This window comes from Anneissia japonica, unplaced genomic scaffold (assembly GCF_011630105.1).
Source record: "Anneissia japonica isolate Jap-2015-1 unplaced genomic scaffold, ASM1163010v1 scaffold287986_len575832_cov185, whole genome shotgun sequence".
Taxonomy (NCBI): domain Eukaryota; kingdom Metazoa; phylum Echinodermata; class Crinoidea; order Comatulida; family Comatulidae; genus Anneissia; species Anneissia japonica.
This window is the reverse complement of record NW_022692348.1, coordinates 186,537-209,023: the sequence shown is the minus strand read 5'-3', so window position 1 is coordinate 209,023 and position 22,487 is coordinate 186,537. Positions and strand designations below refer to the sequence as shown.

Genomic DNA, 22,487 nt, shown 5'->3' with positions numbered 1-22,487 from the left:
ACCAATGCAAATTCCATCTACTGGCTGAAATCCATCAGTGCAGGTTAAAATTTCTAATAAACAGAATTGAAATATAATATTACTGTATGAATAAAGAGTGGCTGAAAATTTGGGAAATTTAATTTATTACTATGGTAATGAGGTTAAGGGCCATATGACTAGAAAGTCTGAGGGTGACTGGAGTGGCCAAGCTATTGAGTACTACAGTGTTACGTCACGATACCACGTGATACTACTCAGTTGCTATCGGCAACACAAATAGCGTTCAACTGATGCCATTTTCTCCACTGACAAACCATTGATCCCAATTTCTAACATAATTATTAAGAAGTTGTATCTTAATTTTTCTTTGTAAATACTAATTGATGATTAAATGTGTGATCAATAACTAATATAATGCGAGCTTTTTGTGTTTTTAGTACATTTTGATGGTAAATTATTTTTTTAAATGCCTATTCCAGAAAGCCTATTCTAAACCATTAAGATTATGAAGTCATTCAGGTGTAATGAATGGTAACCAACGTCCAGATGTTGTGACGACACAACTGTGGTACTCTATAAAGCATTGGCACTGATACTACATTCAACGACCGCGCTGCTTTTAAACCACTCCTCTTGCTCAAGGTCTTCTCAGATAATGACTTAAAAAGAACCCACTGCCAGTGGCGGCTCTAGGATGTATTTTCTGGGGGGGCTAAGTTGTTCGACAAGGGGACATGAGCTTGTAGGTTCGAGCTGGGGGGAGGGGTTGAGAGGTGGGGCTCCCCCTCCCAAATGAGATTTTTTTTAAAGAATATCAATATCTAGATGGCTGAAAATGGCACTCTCAGACTGTGACAGACATGTGTTGGCTTGTTGTGGGCCTATTTTTATATGTTTTATGTTCTGACTGCCCGACGAGCTCTGTCCGGCAGGGGGCCTTGACCTGTCCAGTAGGGGGACTTAACCCCCTGCCCCCACCGCTGGAGCCGACACTGCCCACTGCATCTTTTGAAAGAGCAGGGGATAGCCCTGGTGCTGTGATATTGCCCTGATGCTATGGATACCCCAATGCTATAGTAAATTTCACTTTACCCCGTCAATGTGGAATACAGCGGCTAAGTAGTTATGGACCACACCCATACGCAATTTTGCACAAAAATATTTAAAAACTTTGGATAAAAGGGGCGTAACCGCCCAATTTTACACGTTTTCCCACAGTTTTTTAAAAATTCAAAAATCTGTATCTCATTCATTTTTTTTTCTCACAATGGAAAAAAAAATCCACTCCTAGTTTGTGTAAAGCATCATAAGTGCATGTTTGTATGTCTGATGAAGGAACTGTCACTTAGGACAGTGATATATTCGTTATTGACAATCCTTGGTGCATGTGTTGTGAGCCTAAATAAAAATCAAAGTAGCCTTTATAAGTCCTGCACAATTGAGATGGATATTAGTATTTTGAATTCTGTTTTTAATTTATCTTTGAACCTCTCACACACTGGAATCAACTCAAAGGTGGTATAAAACCTGATGGTGATCCCTTGCATGTTGAACACTGTGGCAAAAATTTTATCCTTCCTTATACCTGTTTATAAAATATGGTACCTGCACTACAAAAAGCATTCTTTAGATTTACATTTTAGATTTATAATTATTCTTTGCAGGTTTCCCCAAACATATCTTGCTAACCCAGGCTATACAGTGGTGGATCCTGAAATTCGAAATATAGGGGGCCCAAAAAGGGACATTCAGAGAGAGTGGGTCAATACCACCTCAGCCCCAAAATGGTTGGGGTTGAGGTAAGAAAATCTATGATTATAGCAATCTAGATGGAAATGGCGTGCACTCTCAGACTTCATTTTCCTTTTTTTTCTCCATATTTCTTATAATTCAAAAAAATTAAAGGGACCTCCTTAAATACACCGATGCTATATATAAAAAAATTGCTTTGTGCTGTTTATTATCAATTTGTTATAGTTGTATGTTGTTTGTGGTGACATTAATCTGAGTGTATATTTAAGTAGACCTGTTATTTTTTAGTGTCGGAGGGACTTTCACTTTCCACAACTGGTTTTAAGCACTTACTGTACAGATATCTTAATGTACTGTACAAATTTTACATGTAAAGTTTGAAGAATAAAGAAAAAAATGTGTATTTCACAGGATTTACAGAATGCAAGCAGGCGTAGGCCACAACTGCTGTACTGTTTCGTCTTTGGTAGACATTGCATATGGTAATCATTTCCATGACTTTCAGTTGGTCTCTGTCATCAAACTTCATTGTTGTCACTCAACAGGGGTGTAGGCCGGTTTTGGCTAGGTGGAAGGGGCGGGTGGGGTGGAAAAACAAATGTGGAATGCTATCCCTTTTTAGTATTTGAACCCACTTAGTGGAACTAATTTGCTGCCATTGGGGGTGCATCTACACCCATGCTTAAGTTGTTGTTAGTCTGTCTATCGGTCTTTCCTTGGCCTAGCAATGTATATTTACAATAATACATCAATGCAATAAACTAAACATTGATACTAACATTAGGGTGTCAGTCTTTATTTCATAAAGTACACATTACATTTCACAAATAACATATACATAATTAACTAATTCTACAATTTTTCATGGTAAATATGTTTATAAGTGCATAGTACTTTTTCAACAGGCAAAACAAAAATTGCATACTTGATGAATTAATCAAGTAAAAATAGGATCCTCCGGAATCCTTTATTTCTGTCTGTTTTGTTTCCTCTTTCATGTGTTCTTTTTCTCGTTTCTTTCCCGTTCCTGTTAATTCTAATCACATGGATATATTGAGGATATCGCAGATATGCTATATCAAGCTGAAATTGCTATTATTAAATAATTATTATTAATATTATTATTATTAGTTATCCAAATGCAAACATCTTATCAATGGTATCGAATAAGTAATACTGTACTGTTTATTATTATTAAGTCATTGTAAATACTTTTGACAATTAAAGTATAAGTGTCCTTATTTTTCATCAACAAAACAGATCAAATGACACATTGTGTAAAGACGGGCACTAATTGAGTCGTACAATTGATCTAACTCTACTCGATGTGAGCGCTAGACGACGCAACACCATCTGCTGTTGGTGACAGTCTAAATGGATGGACATTAAAAATGATTCATTGGGCATGCAATGGCGTTGCATACTCCATAGAATAGTGACTGATGACACAAGTGCCCGGCTTAATGTGTAAGTTGCAAAGATCTCTTAAAATATTAAACATTGGTATATTTGGTGGAACATGGAAATAGTTCCTACATATAATTCTTGCTTGATCCCAGAGTGCTCTTGTAAAGGTGTGCACTGCTTACCTGTGTCTGTCTTATTTATACTTAATTAGCCCTAAACACCACCAGGTTAGCAAAAGTTTGGTATTTTTAGTGTATTAATGTTTATAGTTTTTATACTGCAACAGGAAATTTCTTTTTTTGAAAGACAATAAAATATATATTGTATATTGTATCTTCTTGTGGAACCAGTTTTGAAAGCTCATTAGAGGTATCATGTTTTTCCCTGATAATAATATATTGTATTAAGGAATTAGTACTTATTAATTATACAACAGATACTTAACAGTCTCTGTGTTAATACCTATAATAGTTACGTATAATACTGTGTAATAATCTTGATTGCAGAAGACTTCTCTACACACAAGACACCAATGCATTCATTTATTTAACGTGGTCATCATTCTAGGATACCAACAAAAAAAAAAAAGAAACTATAAAAAACATACACCACCAGCTAAATTCTTTAAATAAATTTGAAAATTCAAAAAGAAAAATTGAATTTCATTGATTGTACTGTATTTCATTAAGTTATTAATTTTCAACCAAATTGAAAAAAAAATATCTGCCAATAGATTTTTAGATAATGGCAGTGGCTATTGTCACACCAATCTTAAACCAATTTCTAATTCTGATTGGATATTATTGCATGTATATATTAAATTGCAGCAATTACATCCAATCATTAAGAATTGATGTTAGACTGGTGTAACAATAGCCACTGCCCTAATTAATACTATCCTATATTCTCTGCTTGGACTCAACATTTCGACAGCTAATTTAAAGGCTTTCAAAGTAAAATGTCAGTAAATTGCTAAAAACTATATTTTTATTTGTTGTTGATCTGTTACTTATTGCTGACAACTTATGTGATTCTTCTAAATCAGCAGTTCCACAATTTAATTTGAAATTTGGTTTTATTCTACCTGAGGTTCATAGCTGTCTCTTATACACATCTAGATGTGTATAAGAGACAGCCCCATATTTCGAGAAGATATTTTACTAACAGTTTATGTGTTTAAAAGTGAAGGTCCATAAAAACATAATATAGAAAGTGATGCCATAATTTACTTCCAGAAACAAAATTAGTTCCAGAGGAATGATTTCATGTATAAAATAACTATAAAATTAAAAAAATAGGAATATGGTATAAGAATTACAGGGCGAATCCAGAGATGTCTGAAAGGGGGATGATCGAGATGGCACCACCCTGGGGGGCCCGGAGAGATTCCATGTGAAATTTTTATTTTCTAGACGCCTGAAAATAACCTCGGAGGCGATTTGGGTTATCAATTTCTTTCTTCCCAGCCATCCCCCCCCCACTCCCCTGAAATAAATAATCAGGATTTAAACAGAAAATTGCTTTAAAAATTAGTGCTATCACTTACTGTTGCAGACCGGTGGATCACCAGATGGTAACCCTGTTGGTTCCCCCGTTGACTTGTTTACACAAATACATCTAACAGCAACAAACAAGATGACAATAAATAACACAAATCAGAAGTGACATTGTTGGTCTATGAGTGAGATACTTACCTGGATGAACTGATATAAGTCAGATTCCTAATCGAATTTAACCGCACAAAATAATGGAATCATTTAACACAGGTTTATATAAAACATTAACGTTACGTAATAAGCCTGAAAATTTACTTGAGAATCATCGCCGATCTTGCAATGAAGAGGCACATTCCATTATTTCTTGTGGGTAAGTTCAATTAATATCTGGCTCATATTGGTTCATCCAGGAAGGTATTCACAAAATAGACACAACAATTAACATTAACATAATAAGGTTAAACGTGACCTAATAGGGAGTTTACACTGCACGACGTTAACCTTAACGTTAACGGATGACGTCATAGTTTATTCATCTTGCGTTGCGGAGTACATTAATTTCAGGATTTTACGTGCTCGACGTACGTTATTTACAGGTTTGCTCATGCATATTTCGATTTGTTTACAAAAGGGGCGGCGTTATCGCGTTGCATGTTGACTACTAATGTTAAAGTTAAGGTTAATGTCGTGCAGCGAAAACTACCTAGTGTATACTAGATGTCTTTATGTGTTTAAAGCCAGGCACACACTGCTCCATGTGAGCGCTAAATGGTGCGATGCTGTCTTAAATGGATCCATAAAACTGTGTTGAACCATAACAGTCGGCCGCAAAAAATGCCCGGCTATACTGTTTAACAGGAAAAAGGGTAAAGACATGCAGCAGAGTTTCTGGAAACATACTAAAATAAAAATTTCCTCAATAATAATTGATTTCCTACAGGAACCATATATGACACATACCCTCTCAAAACCAGTGTAAATCACAATATGTAATAGCATTAGAATGCAACAGTACTGTATAGTATTATATACAAACTACATAGATTCCAGGCATTTGATTGGTTAAAAGTCAGGCAATAATTCCAGCCATGTCCTCCTAGCCGCATTAAATGCCTACAATCTATGTAGTGGTATATAAAACAAATATTTAGTGGGATTTTAATTGGGTCATAGCTCCAAATTATTGCCCTTGGTGATCCGGAGGGTGTACTATGTTTCTCGACCCAGTAAATATTTGTATACTATTAGAAGCCATACTTTAATTCATCTAAGCTTGGGCAACAGTTGCCCGAGTTCACATTTACAGGTCTCCCTCCAAATAAATACCACCCTCCAAATAAAGCACACTTTTGGGACAGGGGTTTCCATAATCTTTAACAGCTTTGGTTTCTAATTAGAATAAAAAAGATAAAAGACATATATTAATATGGAACCACAGGAAGTGGTCATTAATTAGAAGGTGGTATTTTATTAGAGGGAGACCAGTATACAAAATTATATTTATGGCTACTTACCCCCCAACAGGGGGACACTGTAGAGGTTCATAGTCTCCATTTTCATCACAATCAGGGAGGAAATCTCCACGTTCTATTACTTGACGTGCTGCCAGGCATCTGAGGTAAAGTAAGAACAAATTAAGAAAAAATATAGCAACAATAATATACAAATATTGACTGCTCATTAGGGCAATGGTGAAATCTATTGCCCCTCGGGAAGAAAGGCTACAGTCTCCACATCACCGTTCCCTGAATCTAGGGCAGTCAATGTTTGTTTTACATCCCTCATACATAGATTCTACGAGGTCTAAAAAAGTACTTACTTCCTAGTCTAGCCTAGAGACCTACTAACTAGGGACTAGGCCCAGGCGATTAAAGAGTGTCTAGCTCTTCCTTGCTTATTTCCTCAACTTCCACCCATCATCTTCCAATATTTGTCAACTATTGACAAGACATATTTAATTTGACTGTTGGTGTTGGTGCTTGTGCTATCGGCTTGGTCAAGAAGTATAGGCCTAGGCTAGTCCTTCTTCATCCAGGAGCTTAAACCAACAGCCTGCATAATTATTGTTTATCGTCTACTTGCTGATCCGGAACTCGATCAATGACTTTCTTCACCCCTAAAGGACCCTTCGTGTCTGTGCTACCCGCAAACACGGTACCAGCAACACTCGTCGTCCATCATCATAGTATTATGAGCCAAAAATAATTTCTAGACAATTAAGCTGGGTATACATTGCGTCAGGCAACGAAATCCTTTGCTCTCGGTGGGAACTTAATGATGCATCATCATTTGGCGATTGACTGGGTAGTCAATAAGTGAATAAGTGACCCTCAACGGGCCTTCAAAGTGCTGGTAAATGGAGCGGTAAAGCTTGTTCCTCTAATTCTGGTTAGTTTGTAGTATATTTACTGGCTCAGTTTTCCACATATTGCTTTTTCCGCTATTTATTTTCTGAAGCGCATTGATCATTGATATGACTGCAATCTAAACTTTATTCATTATTATCATTAATGGAATCACGGTGTGTATCCTGCTTAAAAAATGTGATGTATGTACCTGGCTACAGGGGCAACTGTCAAGTCTTCAGTTTCTGGCTCACTAGTTACAACCTCTGTTCAAAACAAAATACAGTAAAATTTAATCACTACAAACATATGGTTTCAGTTACTCAATTTATCACATTCATAACCAAAGTTAAAAAACACAATCAAATTCCTTTTACAACACCATAAAGACTTTAAAAGTTAAGTGATTACATGGTTATAATAAATCTTCTAGTTCAAATAGGATAGAGGTAAAGAGAAGTAGACTAAATTTTAACATTTTAGGTGGTTTTTCATTCTAGATAAAAGGATAAAAACACTAGTTAGTTATCAAGATAAATGTCCACAAAATAATAAGTCCACAAAAATATAATGGACGCAGAAGTCGTAGTACCAACCATTCCTACACAATATCTCAATACAAATTCATTCAACTAATAATGATCATTATGAAAATCTATATTCAAATTGAATGTTACCTTGTTTACATGCACAAGTATTGCAACCATTTTCATCTTCTACATATCCACTTGGACAATACACATAACAGATGATAATGCCACATTTATCAGACTCTTCAACTGTTACAGGCTCAACTTCAGTGGGTGCTACTTCAACTTTTTCTGAAATACACAAATCAATTGTGATGTCGGTAGTCTATGAGGGAGATACTTGCCTGGATAACAAGGTTTACCTCGTTTATCCAGGTAAGTAATTCAGAAAATACACTTGTATACTAACATAAATGTAATTAACATTACACACCAAGAATAACCCACAAACTAATTGTAGTTAAGAGTAATATATTGTATTTAAGAGTAGTTAAGCCTAGCTTAAGGTAATTAGGCACGTCCTGGGTACGACATTAAACTCCATCCGGTCGAAGCATCGGCAACTAAACTGACAACCCTCTCAGATATGTCTTAGTGGCTGCTGAGGGGAGGGTGTTTATGGTCACCCAGCAGCAAGAAAAACCAATAGCTGAACAAAGGGCGGATGAGCTCCTCGGAATGAATGACCAACCATTAATTAGTTTAGGGAATAGGAGCAGTTTAGTCTCATTGTTATTATGATTATTATTTTTTATTTTATTTTATTGTTATTTGCATTTTCTCAGTTGGCCTATATTGGCAATGTGCAATATGCGCTATATAAATATAACATTATAATTATTATTTATCATACATTTTTTATTGAATGTGACACACACAAATTTCATGAGTGTATGCTAATTCTATCTCTTCTAAAAAATGTAACCACCAAATTAAATTAAATGATTCATCACTTGAGAATCCGTCTGTTTTACAGAATTTTAAGCACTTTACACTGGAACTACAGCTCTACTTGCTTTGCTTTTTATTATTTCATAAATGTCCAAGAAAATACAGTTGCTGGAACAATATATGGACATTTTTTTTCAATTAAAACAATTACTAAAATTAGAAGAAAAAAAATAATGAAATAGAAATAATACATCACCCAGCCTGACACTCACAAAACAAAATGTAGTTGGAGGGAAAGATCCTTTAAGTATAAAGTTAACTCCAAATATGAAGGAGGTGTAAGTAATCTATCAAAAACTATTTAACATATTATTTGTTTTGTTTGGTTTACATTGTGCACAAGAGATGCACAAAGAGAAACTGAATGTAAATTATTTACGTCAGTTAATGTACGTTCTTACCTGGTATACAAGTACAGGTGTGGCAACCATTCTCATCTTTGACATATCCAGCTTCACAATACACATAACAGATAATGATGCCACATTTATCCGATTCTAATTAGCAATTAAACAATTAGTGTTCAAGAAAAAGATTAAAAAATTCAAATAATTGTAAAGCATATTAGAAATGTTAATGATTTATTTGACTTGTATCTCTGTCCACAGTGTGAGTACATCAAGTAACCAAATTTCATGTTTCCTTTTTGTGATAACAAGAAAGTACAGTAGAAACCCTCATTTACGAACCCCGATTTAATAAATTCCTGATTTTACGGCCCGTGCCGTACGTAAATGAGGGGTTCTACTGTAATAAGTTTGCAATAATCATAACTTCAAAGGATAGATTTTGGTTGACTGCTTTATTGATTGATTGATAATTTGATTGATTAATTAATTGGTCAACTGAATGTCCTGAGAGTGTATGTTATTTTCATACATACTTGATCCAATCATTGTGTTTCATTCCATGTCTTTTGGAACTCAGACCAAGACAACTTGCACATTTTCTACTGAATGCAACACACACTGATCTCACAGTGTATGCTTAATAACTCAGCTGTGTTGTTCTTACCTTCCACAGTAGTTGGTTCCACTGCTGCTAGCTCTGTCACAACGTCAACATCTGCGTCTTTTGTAGGTGATACTTCACTCTCTTCTAACAATGTTAAATAACCAAATTATATAATAATTTATTAGTTTATTAGTTTTTCTCTGTCTTACAAGATTCTAAACACATTGCCCTAGGATTTGAAGGGTAGGTATTTTAACTACAATGGTATTACAGCTCAAATGGTTTATTATTTCATTTGATATGACAAGGTCCGTATAGTACGGTGGCCCATAAGTGTCACGGCAACAACTTTCGAAATGTCACGGCCAAAAAATCGAAACCACTTTTCTATCACTTACGCCGTGAGATAACCACTTCCGCCGTGAACCTCACGGCAGAAGTTGTACTTTCCACAGCGGAAGTTGTGATTTTGAAAGTTTGACGTGGCATTTCAAAAGTTGTTGTCATGAATTTTGAAAGTGTGCCGTGGTTTTTAAAAGTGTGCGGTGGATTTTAATAGTAAGCCATGACTTTTTAAAGGGTGCTGTGTGGTTTCGAATGTTGTTGCTGTGAATTACGAAAATGTGGCTGTGACACTTCGAAAGTTGTTGCCGTGACACTTATGGGTCACCGTAGTATAGATATAATCTTTTAAAACAAAATTACTCAACTTAAAAAAAAATAACAATAGAAATAGAATATAACCCAGACTGATACGCACTAAAAAAAACCTAGCTGTATGATCAGAAGAGCCTTCAAGCATGAAGGTAGCTCCTAAATATGAAGGGAGAGGGTGGAAATATGAAGAAGGGAGGAAAACATTAGTTTTTTTGTCAAAAAATATTTACATATACTATTTTACTGTTTGGTTTAAGCACAGGAGATGCAAGAAGAGAAACTTAACGTCAAATATGTATTTACCAAAGTTAATGTATGTTACCTTGTTTACAAGCACAGGTGTGGCAACCATTCTCATCTTTGACATATCCAGCTTCACAATACACGTAACAGATAATGATGCCACATTTATCCGATTCTAATTAGGAATTAAGTAATTAATGTTTAAGAAAAAAAATTAAGCAAATTAATTGTAAAGCATACTAGAAATGTTAATGATTTATTTGACTTATATCTCTGATCACAGCAAGAGTACATCAAGTAACCACATTTTATGTTGCCTTTTTGTGATGAGAAGAAAGTATCAGCTTGCAATAATCATAGTTTCAAAGGACACATGTTGATTGACTGATTGATTGATTGGTTGGTTATTTGGTGGATTGATTAATTGATTGATTGATTGGATATTTGGTGGATTGATTAATTGATTGATTCATAAATTGGTGGACTGAATGTCCTGATGGTGTATGTTACTTTCATATATACTTTATCAAAACACGATGGCGTGTATTTCAATACTTGGAGTATGTATTATACTTTCTTATCAAAACATTGTGTTACAGTATATTCCATGTCTTTTGGAACTCAGACCAAGATAAGTGCTTATATATTCTATTGAATGTGACACACACTGATCTCAGAGTGAATGCTTAACTCAGCTTTGTTGTTCTTACCTTCTACAGTAGTTGGTTCAACTGCTGCTAGCTCTGTCACAACTTCAACATCTGCATCTTTTGTTGGTGCTACTTCACTCTCTTCTAAAAAAGTTAAATAACCAAGTTAAATAATAATTTATTTGAGTTTTCCTCTGTTTTACACGATTCTAAACACATTGCCCTAGGGTTTGAGGGGTAGGTATCTAAACTACAAGGCTATTACAGCTCAACTTAATATTTAAATGGTTTAAGTACTATACCTGTACAGATGTATTCTTTTAAAACAAAATTACTCGACTAGGAATATGAAGAAGGGAGAGGAACGTCAAATATATACTTAATTTAATGTACTGTACGTTTTTACCTGGTTTACATTACGCACAAGAGATGTAAGAGAACTGAAATTGTTTACGTCAGTAATGTACGTTCTTACCTGCTATACAAGTACAGGTGTGGCAACCGTTCTCATCTTTGACATATCCAGCTTCACAAAACACATAACAGATAATGATGCCACATTTATCCGATTCTAATTAGGAATGAAACAATTAATGTTTAAGAAAAAAAGTCAATTAATCATATTAGAAATGAAAAGCGCCACATTTTTCCAATTCTACAGGTAATTAGGTATCAAACAATGAATGTTTAAGAGACAGACAAAGAACGTCAATTTACTGTAAAGCATATAAAATAATTGTGATAACAATAAAGTAATCAGCTTGCAATAATTACTCTAAAAGGAGAGATTTTGGTCAACTGACTGATTGATTGTTTGCATTATTTGATGGATTGATTAAATGATCGATCAAGATTGATTAGTTGACTGAATATCCTGACAGTGTAAGCTTTCATACATACTTAATCAAACACTGTGTTTCATTCCATGGCTACTGGAACTCCAAACAAGAGTGTCTCATTATACATTTTCTATTTAATCTGAATCTCAGAGTGAATGCATATACTCAGCTGTATTGTTCTTACCTTCTACAGTAGTTGCTTCCACTGCTGTTAGCTCTGTCACAACTTCAACATCTGCATCTTTTGTTGGTGCTACTTCACTCTCTAAAAATGTTAAATAACCAAATTAAAAAAATATATATTTTAATTTTCCTCTGACATGATTAATTTCATATGACAGCATACTTAAGAAAAATGTTTCCAAGTGAGAAAATCCAAAGAAATAAAACAATTTGGCCCATATTTCAGTTAGTGGAGCAACCAAATGGTTTAAATACTATACCTGTACAGATATATTCTTTTAAAACAAAATTACTCAACTAGAGATATGAAGGAGGTAGGGGAACGTCAAATATATACTTAAGTTAATGTACGTTTTTACCTGGTTTACATTACGCACAAGAGATGTAATAAGAGAACTGAAATTGTTTACATCAGTTAATGTACGTTCTTACCTGGTATACAAGTACAGGTGTGACAACCGTTCTCATCTTTGACATATCCATCTTCACAATACACATAACAGATAATGATGCCACATTTATCCGATTCTAATTAGGAATGAAACAATTAATGTTTAAGAAAAAACTTAATTAACTGTAAATCATATTAAAAATGAAAAGCGCCACATTTATCCGATTCTACAGGTAATTAAGAATCAAACAATGAATGTTTAAGAGACGACAAAGAACATCAATTTACTGTAAAGCATATAAAATAATTGTGATAACAATAAAGTAATCAGCTTGCAATAATTACTCTAAAAGGAGAGATTTTGGTCAACTGACTGATTGATTGTTTGCATTATTTGATGGATTGATTATTGATTGATTAAATGATCGATCAAGATTGATTAGTTGACTGAATGTCCTGACAATGTAAGCTTTCATAGATACTTAATCAAAACATTGTGTTTCATACCATGGCTACTGGAACTCTGAACAAGACTGTCTTATCATACATTTTCTATTGAATCTGAATCTCAGAGTGAATGCTTAACTCAGCTATGTTGTTCTTACCTTCTACAGTAGTTGGTTCCACTGCCGCTAGCTCTGTCACAACATCAACATCTGCATCTTTTGTTGGTGCTACTTCACTCTCTAAAAATGTTAAATAACCAAATTAAATTTTTAAATTATTTAAATTTTCCCCTGTTTTACAGGATTCATTTCATATGACAGCATACTTTGATAAAAATGTTTCCAAGTTAGAAAATCCAAAGAAATAAAACAATTTGGCCCCATATTTCAGTTGGTGGAGCAACAAATGGTTTAAGTACTATACCTGTACAGATGTATTCTTTTAAAACAAAATTACTCAACTATGAATATGAAGAAGGGAGGGGAACATGAGATATATACTTAAGTTAATGTACTGTACGTTTTTACCTGCTTTACATTACGCACAAGAGATGTAAGAAGAGAACTGAAATTGTTTACGTCAGTTAATGTACATTCTTACCTGGTATACAAGTACAGGTGTGGCAACCGTTCTTATCTTTGACATATCCAGCTTCACAATATACATAACAGATAATGATGCCACATTTATCCGATTCTAATTAGGAATGAAACAATTAATGTTTAAGAAAAAAATAAAGTTAATTAACTGTAAATCATATTAAAAATGAAAAGCGCCACATTTATCCGATTCTACAGGTAATTAGGAATCAAACAATGAATGTTTAAGAGACAGAGAAAGAACGTCAATTTACTGTAAAGCATATAAAATAATTGTGATAACAATAAAGTAATCAGCTTGCAATAATAACTCCAAAAGGAGAGATTTTGGTCAACTGACTGATTGATTGTTTGCATTATTTGATGGATTGATTATTGATTGATTAAATGATCGATCAAGATTGATTAGTTGACTGAATGTCCTGACAATGTAAGCTTTCATACATACTTAATCAAAACATTGTGTTTCATACCATGGCTACTGAAACTCTGAACAAGACTGTCTTATCATACTATTTTCTATTGAATCTGAATCTCAGAGTGAATGCTTAACTCAGCTATGTTGTTCTTACCTTCTACAGTAGTTGGTTCCACTGCTGCTAGCTCTGTCACAACATCAACATCGACATCTTTTGTAGGTGCTACTTCACTCTCTTCTAAAAATGTTAAATAACCAAATTAAATAATAATTTATTTGAGTTTTCCTCTGTTTTACACAATTTCAAGCACATTGCCCTATAATCTAAAGGGTAGGTATTTTAACTACAAAGCTATTATACCTCCGTTTGCTGTTTATTGTTTATATTGTTTAACATTATGAGATCAAATGGTGTCAAGAGGCCTGTTCACACAAAATTTCCTTCCTGTAAATCCTGATTACCTAACTAATTATAAAAAGCCTGTTATGATGTGTGATTGATGTTAATATAAAGTAAAATAATGAATTTTGAAAAGAGTTTTACCTGGTACACAGCTACAGGTAGGACAACCATTTTCATCTTTCAAGTAACCAGCAGGGCAGAGAAAAGAACAGATAAAATCTCCACAGTCATCAGGCACTAATGTAAACAAAATAAAAGAAACTTGTTTTCTTAAATTTATTTTATATTTATTTATTTAGCTCCTAAATATGATGAAGAAAGAGACATTAGTTATGTTTCTTTGTAAGTATTTATATTTACAATGTATATTTTTGTTTGGTTCAAGCATGGGAGATGCAAAAACAGAAAATGTACATTAAATATATTCTTTGCAAGTTAATCTATGTTCGTACCTTGTGTACAATTACAGGTGTAGCAACCATTCTCATCTTTGACATATCCAGCTGGACAATACAAATAACAGACAAACGTGCCACATTTATCCGATTCTACAGGTAATTAGGAATTAAACAATTAATGTTTAAGAGACGACAAAGAACATCAATTTATTGTAAAGCATAAGGCAAGACTTTTTTTATACCTTGTTTAGCCAAACCTGCTGAATGCAAATATTGATGATTTCAAATAAAAATAAAGTTGTATTTTTGGCCAATTAGAGCACCCGCCATCACGGAAAAGTGGAAATTTCAGAAAAAAAATGATAGTTTTTCTTATTTTTATTACGCCCTCCAATGCCTTGAAACCTCTAAAGATAAGATATGTATATTTCTTCATAATTATATAAATTTGAAGCATTTGAACATCCTATTTTACATTCACCAATAATTTTTTTTTTTTTTAATTTTCTCTTCTGTCTGGATGATATTGGCAAAACTATTTGCTAAATAAGAAAAAAAAATTTTATTTTTATTCTGCCCTCCTCTGATAATAAGTATGCAAAACAAGGAATAAAAAAAGTCTTGCCTATGATAATTCTGATAACAATAAATTAATCTGCTTGCAATAATCATTGATTGTTAAAGATTGAAAAATTAATTGGTTGCATTATTTGGCAGATTGATTATTAATTGATTGATTGATAGATAATCGATCAATTGATCGATCGATCGATTTATTGGTTGACTCTATGTCCTGATAGTGTAAACTTTCATACACAATTGATCAAAATATCGTGTTTCATTCTATGGCTATTGGAACTCTGAACAAGACTGTCTTATACATTTTCTATTGAATCTGAATCTCAGAGTGAATGCTTTACTCAGCTTTGTTGTTCTTACCTTCTACAGTAGTTGGTTCCACTGCCGCTAGCTCTGTCACAACTTCAACATCTGCATCTTTTGTTGGTGCTACTTCACTCTCTAAAAATGTTAAATAACCAAATTAAATATTTAAAATATTTAAATTTCCCCTGTTTTACATGATTCATTTCGTATGACAGCATACTTTGATAAAAATGTTTCCAAGTTAGAAAATGAAAAGCACCACATTTATCCGATTTTACAGGTAATTAGGTATCAAACAATGAATGTTTAAGAGACAGACAAAGAACGTCAATTTACTGTAAAGCATATAAAATTATTGTGATAACAATAAAGTAATCAGCTTGCAATAATTACTCTAAAAGGAGAGATTTTGGTCAACTGACTGATTGATTGTTTGCATTATTTGATGGATTGATTATTGATTGATTAAATGATCGATCAAGATTGATTAGTTGACTGAATGTCCTGACAATGTAAGCTTTCATAGATACTTAATCAAAACATTGTGTTTCATACCATGGCTACTGGAACTCTGAACAAGACTGTCTTATCATACATTTTCTATTGAATCTGAATCTCAGAATAAATGCTTAACTCAGCTATGTTGTTCTTACCTTCTACAGTAGTTGGTTCCACTGCCGCTAGCTCTGTCACAACATCAACATCGACATCTTTTGTTGGTGCTACTTCACTCTCTTCTAAAAATGTTAAATAACCAAATTAAATAATAATTTATTTGAGTTTTCTTCTGTTTCAAGCACATTGCCCTATAATCTAAAGGGTAGGTATTTTAACTACAAAGCTATTATACCTCCGTTTGCTGTTTATTGTTTATATTGTTTAACATTATGAGATCAAATGGTGTCAAGAGGCCTGTTCACACAAAATTTCCTTCCGGTAAATCCTGGTTACTAACTAATTATAAAAAGCCTGTTATGATGTGTGATTGATGTTAATATAAAGTAAAATAATGAATTTTGAAAAGAGTTTTACCTGGTACACAGCTACAGGTAGGACAACCATTTTCATCTTTCAAGTAACCAGCAGGGCAGAGAAAAGAACAGATAAAATCTTCACAGTCATCAGGCACTAATGTAAACAAAATAAAAGAAACTTGTTTTCTTAAATTTATTTTATATTTATTTATTTAGCTCCTAAATATGATGAAGAAAGAGACATTAGTTATGTTTCTTTATAAGTATTTATATTTATAATGTATATTTTTGTTTGGTTCAAGCATGGGAGATGCAAAAACAGAAAATGTACATTAAATATATTATTTGCAAGTTACTCTATGTTCGTACCTTGTGTACAATTACAGGTGTAGCAACCATTCTCATCTTTGACATATCCAGCTGGACAATACAAATAACAGACAAATGTGCCACATTTATCCGATTCTACAGGTAATTAGGAATTAAACAATTAATGTTTAAGAGACGACAAAGAACATCAATTTATTGTAAAGCATTAGGCAAGACTTTTTTATACCTTGTTTAGCCAAACCTGCTGAATGCAAATATTGATGATTTCAAATAAAAATAAAGTTGTATTTTTGGCCAATTAGAGCACCCGCCATCACGAAAAAGTGGAAATTTCAGAACAAAAATGATAATTTTTCTTATTTTTATTACGCCCTCCACTGCCTGGAAATCTCTAAAGATAAGATATGTATATTTCTTCATAATTATATAAATTTGAAGCATTTGAACATCCTATTTTACATTCACCAATAATTTTTTTTTTTTTAATTTTCTCTTCTGTCTGGATAATATTGGCAAAACTATTTGCGAAATAAGAAAAAAAAATTTTATTTTTATTCCGCCCTCCTCCAATAATAAGTACGCAAACCAAGGAATAAAAAGTCTTGCCTATGATAATTCTGATAACAATAAATTAATCTGCTTGCAATAATCATTGATTGATAAATTTATTGGTTGCATTATTTGGCAGATTGATTATTAATTGATTGATTGATAGATAATCGATCAATTGATCGATCGATTGATATATTTATTGGTCGACTCTATGTTCTGATAGTGTAAACTTTCATACACAATTGATCAAAATATCGTGTTTCATTTTATGGCTATTGGAACTCTGAACAAGACTGTCTTATACATTTTCTATTGAATCTGAATCTCAGAATAAATGCTTAACTCAGCTATGTTGTTCTTACCTTCTACAGTAGTTGGTTCCACTGCCGCTAGCTCTGTCACAACTTCAACATCTGCATCTTTTGTTGGTGCTACTTCACTCTCTAAAAATGTTAAATAACCAAATTAAATTTAAAATATTTAAATTTCCCCTGTTTTACATGATTCATTTCATATGACAGCATACTTTGAGAAAATGTTTCCAAGTTAGAAAATCCAAAGAAATAAAACAATATGGCCCCATATTTCAGTTGGTGGAGCAACAAATGGTTTAAGTACTATACCTGTACAGATGTATTCTTTCAAAAACAAAATTACTCGACTAGGAATACGAAGAAGGGAGGGGAACATGAGATATATACTTAAGTTAATGTACGTTTTTACTTGGTTTACATTACGCACAAGAGATGTAAGAAGAGAACTGAAATTGTTTACGTCAGTTAATGTACGTTCTTACCTGGTATACAAGTACAGGTGTGGCAACCGTTCTCATCTTTGACATATCCAGCTTCACAATACACATAACAGATAATGATGCCACATTTATCCGATTCTAATTAGGAATGAAACAAATAATGTTTAAGAAAAAAATAAAGTTAATTAACTGTAAATCATATTAAAAATGAAAAGCACCACATTTATCCGATTTTACAGGTAATTAGGTATCAAACAATGAATGTTTAAGAGACAGACAAAGAACGTAAATTTACTGTAAAGCATATAAAATAATTGTGATAACAATAAAGTAATCAGCTTGCAATAATTACTCTAAAAGGAGAGATTTTGGTCAACTGACTGATTGATTGTTTGCATTATTTGATGGATTGATTATTGATTGATTAAATGATCGATCAAGATTGATTAGTTGACTGAATGTCCTGACAATGTAAGCTTTCATACATACTTAATCAAAACATTGTGTTTCATACCATGGCTACTGGAACTCTGAACAAGACTGTCTTATCATACATTTTCTATTGAATCTGAATCTCAGAGTGAATGCTTAACTCAGCTATGTTGTTCTTACCTTCTACAGTAGTTGGTTCCACTGCTGCTAGCTCTGTCACAACATCAACATCTACATCTTTTGTAGGTGCTACTTCACTCTCTTCTAAAAATGTTAAATAACCAAATTAAATTAAAAAATATATGAGTTTCCTGCTTCACAGGATTTATAAAACACATTGCCTAGGATTTGATGTCATTTTATACGACAATATTAGATTAATGAATGCTGAGTAAATAAATCTTATGTCAAATGGATGCAAGGAGCCTGTTTACTCGGAATCATCTCAGGGTAAAAAACTGTTTAATAGCATCTAAGAAGGAAAACTGAATATCAAATATATCCTTAGATTAATATATGTTCTTACCTGTATCATGCACAACAGATGAAAGAAGAGAAACTGAAATTGTTTACATTGTTACACATAACAGACAATGATGTTACATTTATCTGATTCTAATTAGGAATTAAATAATTAATGATTAAGAGTAGCTAAATAAAGTAAATACATTGTGAAGTAGGATGATCATTTTGATGAATATAAAACATACTCTTTTCTGTGACTCCCTCGTCCTAGAAGAGTACTGTAACTACTAAATGTCAATTTGAGAACAGTTTTACAATTGAGTGTACTGTATACAATATTTAGCCCCTTCCCACTAGAGTATAAAAATAGTAGTTTAGTGATTATTCCATCACTAACCTTCCACAGTGGTTGGTTCAATCCCTACTTGAGTCACACTCTCATCTACGACAGTCTCTGTAGTAGCTGCTTCTATTTTTAATGAACAAAAATAATTTTTTTTAATTTCAAATTTTCACAATAATAATAATAATAATAATAGTAATAATAATAATTAATAATAATATTTAACTATTGATACATAATGGTGCTGTGTAAAATATAGTTGTGCGCACAGTGTTAGCATGCGCTCTCAAAGATTTAACCAAGTCCAGTGTTCGCATTGGATTTTTCTGTTCAGGAAAACAGCTTGGCTTTTTTTCCTGGGCAATATTTACTCAGTTAAAATTGCTATGTGCCTTGGGTAAATTTACCAACGAAAATGTTACGCATTTCTGATTTATATAGCAACAATCATCAGCTTTTTCAAACCAACAGTGTTCAATGTAATTTTGAAATTAACGCTCCGTAATTGTATTGAGGATTAATTTATAACTCATTTGATTTCTTTTTGGCTAATTAGGTCCTACCTTTTGTAGTGGTTGCTTCAACATTTACTTTGGCTATAAGAGTAGGACCTAATTAGCTAAAAAGCAATCAAAATCGTAAATTAATATCCATACATTTACTTTTCATTGAAATTTACTACTTTCAGTTTATTGTTTGAAAAATGCTTTGCGGTATTGGTTACTATAATTTTAAAATTACATTGAACGCTGTTGGTTTAACGCCATATTCCTGAGTAGTATATTTAGATATATTTAATAAAAACAGTGCTTGAATAGGAATATGTTATAATTGTATCAAACAATGCTAGGCCTAGACCTTCAACAAAAACTTCCTTTTCAGTTGTATGAAAAAAAGTGTCTGGTGGTGGGACTTGAACTGCAGCCTCTCGCTACGCCCTCAAGAAGGCATTTTTTTATGTGTTCACTCGGTTATAATAGGCACGTTTTTAAGGCAACATTACAAGAAGATGGGTGGACGGTGGTTCTGTGCTCATCAGAGCGTGAAGAACGTAGTAAACACTTGGGCGCTTAACCTGAATTGCAGTTGTCGATGGCACCCCATCCTCTTGCTTAAAGTGTCTAGTGCAGGCCTAGCCTAGACAACATCGAACTTAGGCCAGGGGCCTAAGTAAAATCAACATGGCATGACATAATATACTATAATAGGCCTATGCCTCTAGGCCTAGGCTAGCTAACTAAGCTTAGGCCAAGGCCTAGTTCAATTTTAGGTCCAATTTAGTAAATCACGACACACTAACTAACCTACCTTGACCTAGGCTACCTACCAAGAGTATTTATTACTAGCGGCTTAGGCCTAGTCCTTGGTTAGTTCTCCTACAGACAGTACCTAAAAAAAGACTAGGCCTAGGCCTAAAAAAAATAATGATAATAATAATTTAACAATTACTGAAACAGTGACTTGGCCCATCTACAAAAAACACGAATCATACTATTACTAGCAATTTCTTCGGATGATCTTAGCCTAGCTAGGAGGTCTACCCTAGGCCTAGTCAAGCATAAAAAGTCAGTTAGTGTGTTGCGAAGACAAACTTTGCACAACTAGGCATAGCCTAGGGTGGTATACTCTCCTTGCTGTAAACTTTTTATAAATAAGAATCTGATAAGGCCTACTACTCCTCTTTTAATTTTACCGCAATGAGTACTGCCAAAGATTGTATAGCGCCGCATGGTGGCGTACTACTCCTCTTTTAATTTTACCGCAATGAGTACTGCCCATATGGTACTGCCAAAGATTGTATAGCGCCGCATGGTGGCGCTACCAGTGGCGTATCATCAGAGCCGTAGATAGAGAGAGTTTGGCCAAAGTGATCGTGTTGTATATTCAACAATATTTTGAGAGAGTGACTCTAACAGCACTGACCAACTTGAGAAGGCCCTTTTTAAAAAACTATTCAAATATAGATATACAATCTTAACCAGGCCTAATAAAGATAGCCTAACAGTCGTTTTTACTATTTATTTATTTATTTAATAGAGGGCTAAAAAGCTAAGGGACCGAGTCAGTAACATTACACCAATAATACCACACAATAGATTATATTTAAAATTTATTAAAATTTAAATTTATACAGCACTTCACATTGAATATATAAAAATATATAAACAAAAATTAACATTTAAAAAAGAACGATCAAAATAAATTAAATTGAAATGTATAAATGTTGCCATCAAAACCTTCCTAAAAAACTAAAATATGCATATTCTCATACCAAATTCAACAATACAACAAATAAATCGGCAGACTGGTGCATACGATTAGAAAGGAACGATGAGATAAGCCTGTCTCTTATACACATCTAGATGTGTATAAGAGACAGGTGTTAGCATGCGCTCTCAAAGATTTAACCAAGTCCAGTGTTCGCATTGGATTTTTCTGTTCAGGAAAACAGCTTGGCTTTTTTTCCTGGGCAATATTTACTCAGTTAAAATTGCTATGTGCCTTGGGTAAATTTACCAACGAAAATGTTACGCATTTCTGATTTATATAGCAACAATCATCAGCTTTTTCAAACCAACAGTGTTCAATGTAATTTTGAAATTAACGCTCCGTAATTGTATTGAGGATTAATTTATAACTCATTTGATTTCTTTTTGGCTAATTAGGTCCTACCTTTTGTAGTGGTTGCTTCAACATTTACTTTGGCTATAAGAGTAGGACCTAATTAGCTAAAAAGCAATCAAAATCGTAAATTAATATCCATACATTTACTTTTCATTGAAATTTACTACTTTCAGTTTATTGTTTGAAAAATGCTTTGCGGTATTGGTTACTATAATTTTAAAATTACATTGAACGCTGTTGGTTTAACGCCATATTCCCGAGTAGTATATTTAGATATACAGTATTTAATAAAAACAGTGCTTGAATAGGAATATGTTATAATTCTTCCTTTTCAGTTGTATGACAAAAAGTGCCTGGTGGTGGGACTTAAACTGCAGCCTCTCGCTACGCCCTCAAGAAGGCATTTTTTATGTGTTCACTCGGTTATAATAAGCACTTAAGGCAACATTACAGGAAGATGGGTGGACGGTGGTTCTGTGCTC

The 22,487-nt window shown here is 33.5% G+C and overlaps 2 protein-coding genes across 28 annotated transcripts in view; both read right to left on the bottom strand.

Moving 5' to 3' along the window:
• LOC117100282 overlaps positions 1-2,263 on the bottom strand; it is a 50,202-nt gene extending 47,939 nt beyond the window's left edge. Inside the window, exons 1-2 of the mRNA XM_033239932.1 lie at positions 2,188-2,263; positions 3-53 (exon numbers count right to left, since the gene is read on the bottom strand). Of these exons, the coding sequence (XP_033095823.1) occupies positions 3-53; positions 2,188-2,263 (127 nt within the window). The remainder of the gene's footprint in view (positions 1-2; positions 54-2,187) is intronic.
• A 2,398-nt stretch (positions 2,264-4,661) lies between these two features.
• Positions 4,662-22,487, bottom strand: part of LOC117100267 (cysteine-rich motor neuron 1 protein-like) — a 33,763-nt gene continuing 15,937 nt past the window's right edge. Inside the window, exons 1-25 of one of the 27 annotated variants that reach the window (XM_033239896.1) lie at positions 21,074-21,148; positions 19,435-19,506; positions 18,753-18,836; positions 18,183-18,278; positions 17,749-17,829; positions 16,874-16,969; positions 16,563-16,658; positions 16,184-16,267; positions 15,585-15,665; positions 14,700-14,795; positions 14,389-14,484; positions 13,999-14,082; positions 13,428-13,523; positions 12,986-13,066; positions 12,422-12,517; positions 11,991-12,071; positions 11,443-11,538; positions 11,028-11,111; positions 10,397-10,492; positions 9,478-9,561; positions 8,865-8,960; positions 7,660-7,803; positions 7,194-7,248; positions 6,152-6,250; positions 4,662-4,758 (exon numbers count right to left, since the gene is read on the bottom strand). In XM_033239896.1, coding sequence (XP_033095787.1) covers positions 4,680-4,758; positions 6,152-6,250; positions 7,194-7,248; positions 7,660-7,803; positions 8,865-8,960; positions 9,478-9,561; positions 10,397-10,492; positions 11,028-11,111; positions 11,443-11,538; positions 11,991-12,071; positions 12,422-12,517; positions 12,986-13,066; positions 13,428-13,523; positions 13,999-14,082; positions 14,389-14,484; positions 14,700-14,795; positions 15,585-15,665; positions 16,184-16,267; positions 16,563-16,658; positions 16,874-16,969; positions 17,749-17,829; positions 18,183-18,278; positions 18,753-18,836; positions 19,435-19,506; positions 21,074-21,110 — 2,190 coding nt within the window. In that variant the 5' untranslated portion in view covers positions 21,111-21,148 and the 3' untranslated portion in view covers positions 4,662-4,679. Of the gene's footprint in view, positions 4,759-6,151; positions 6,251-7,193; positions 7,249-7,659; positions 7,804-8,864; positions 8,961-9,477; positions 9,562-10,396; positions 10,493-11,027; positions 11,112-11,442; positions 11,539-11,990; positions 12,072-12,421; positions 12,518-12,985; positions 13,067-13,427; positions 13,524-13,998; positions 14,083-14,388; positions 14,485-14,699; positions 14,796-15,584; positions 15,666-16,183; positions 16,268-16,562; positions 16,659-16,873; positions 16,970-17,748; positions 17,830-18,182; positions 18,279-18,752; positions 18,837-19,434; positions 19,507-21,073; positions 21,149-22,487 lie in introns of those variants that run through there. The other 26 variants (XM_033239868.1, XM_033239869.1, XM_033239876.1 and 23 more) reach the window with 26 other exon arrangements.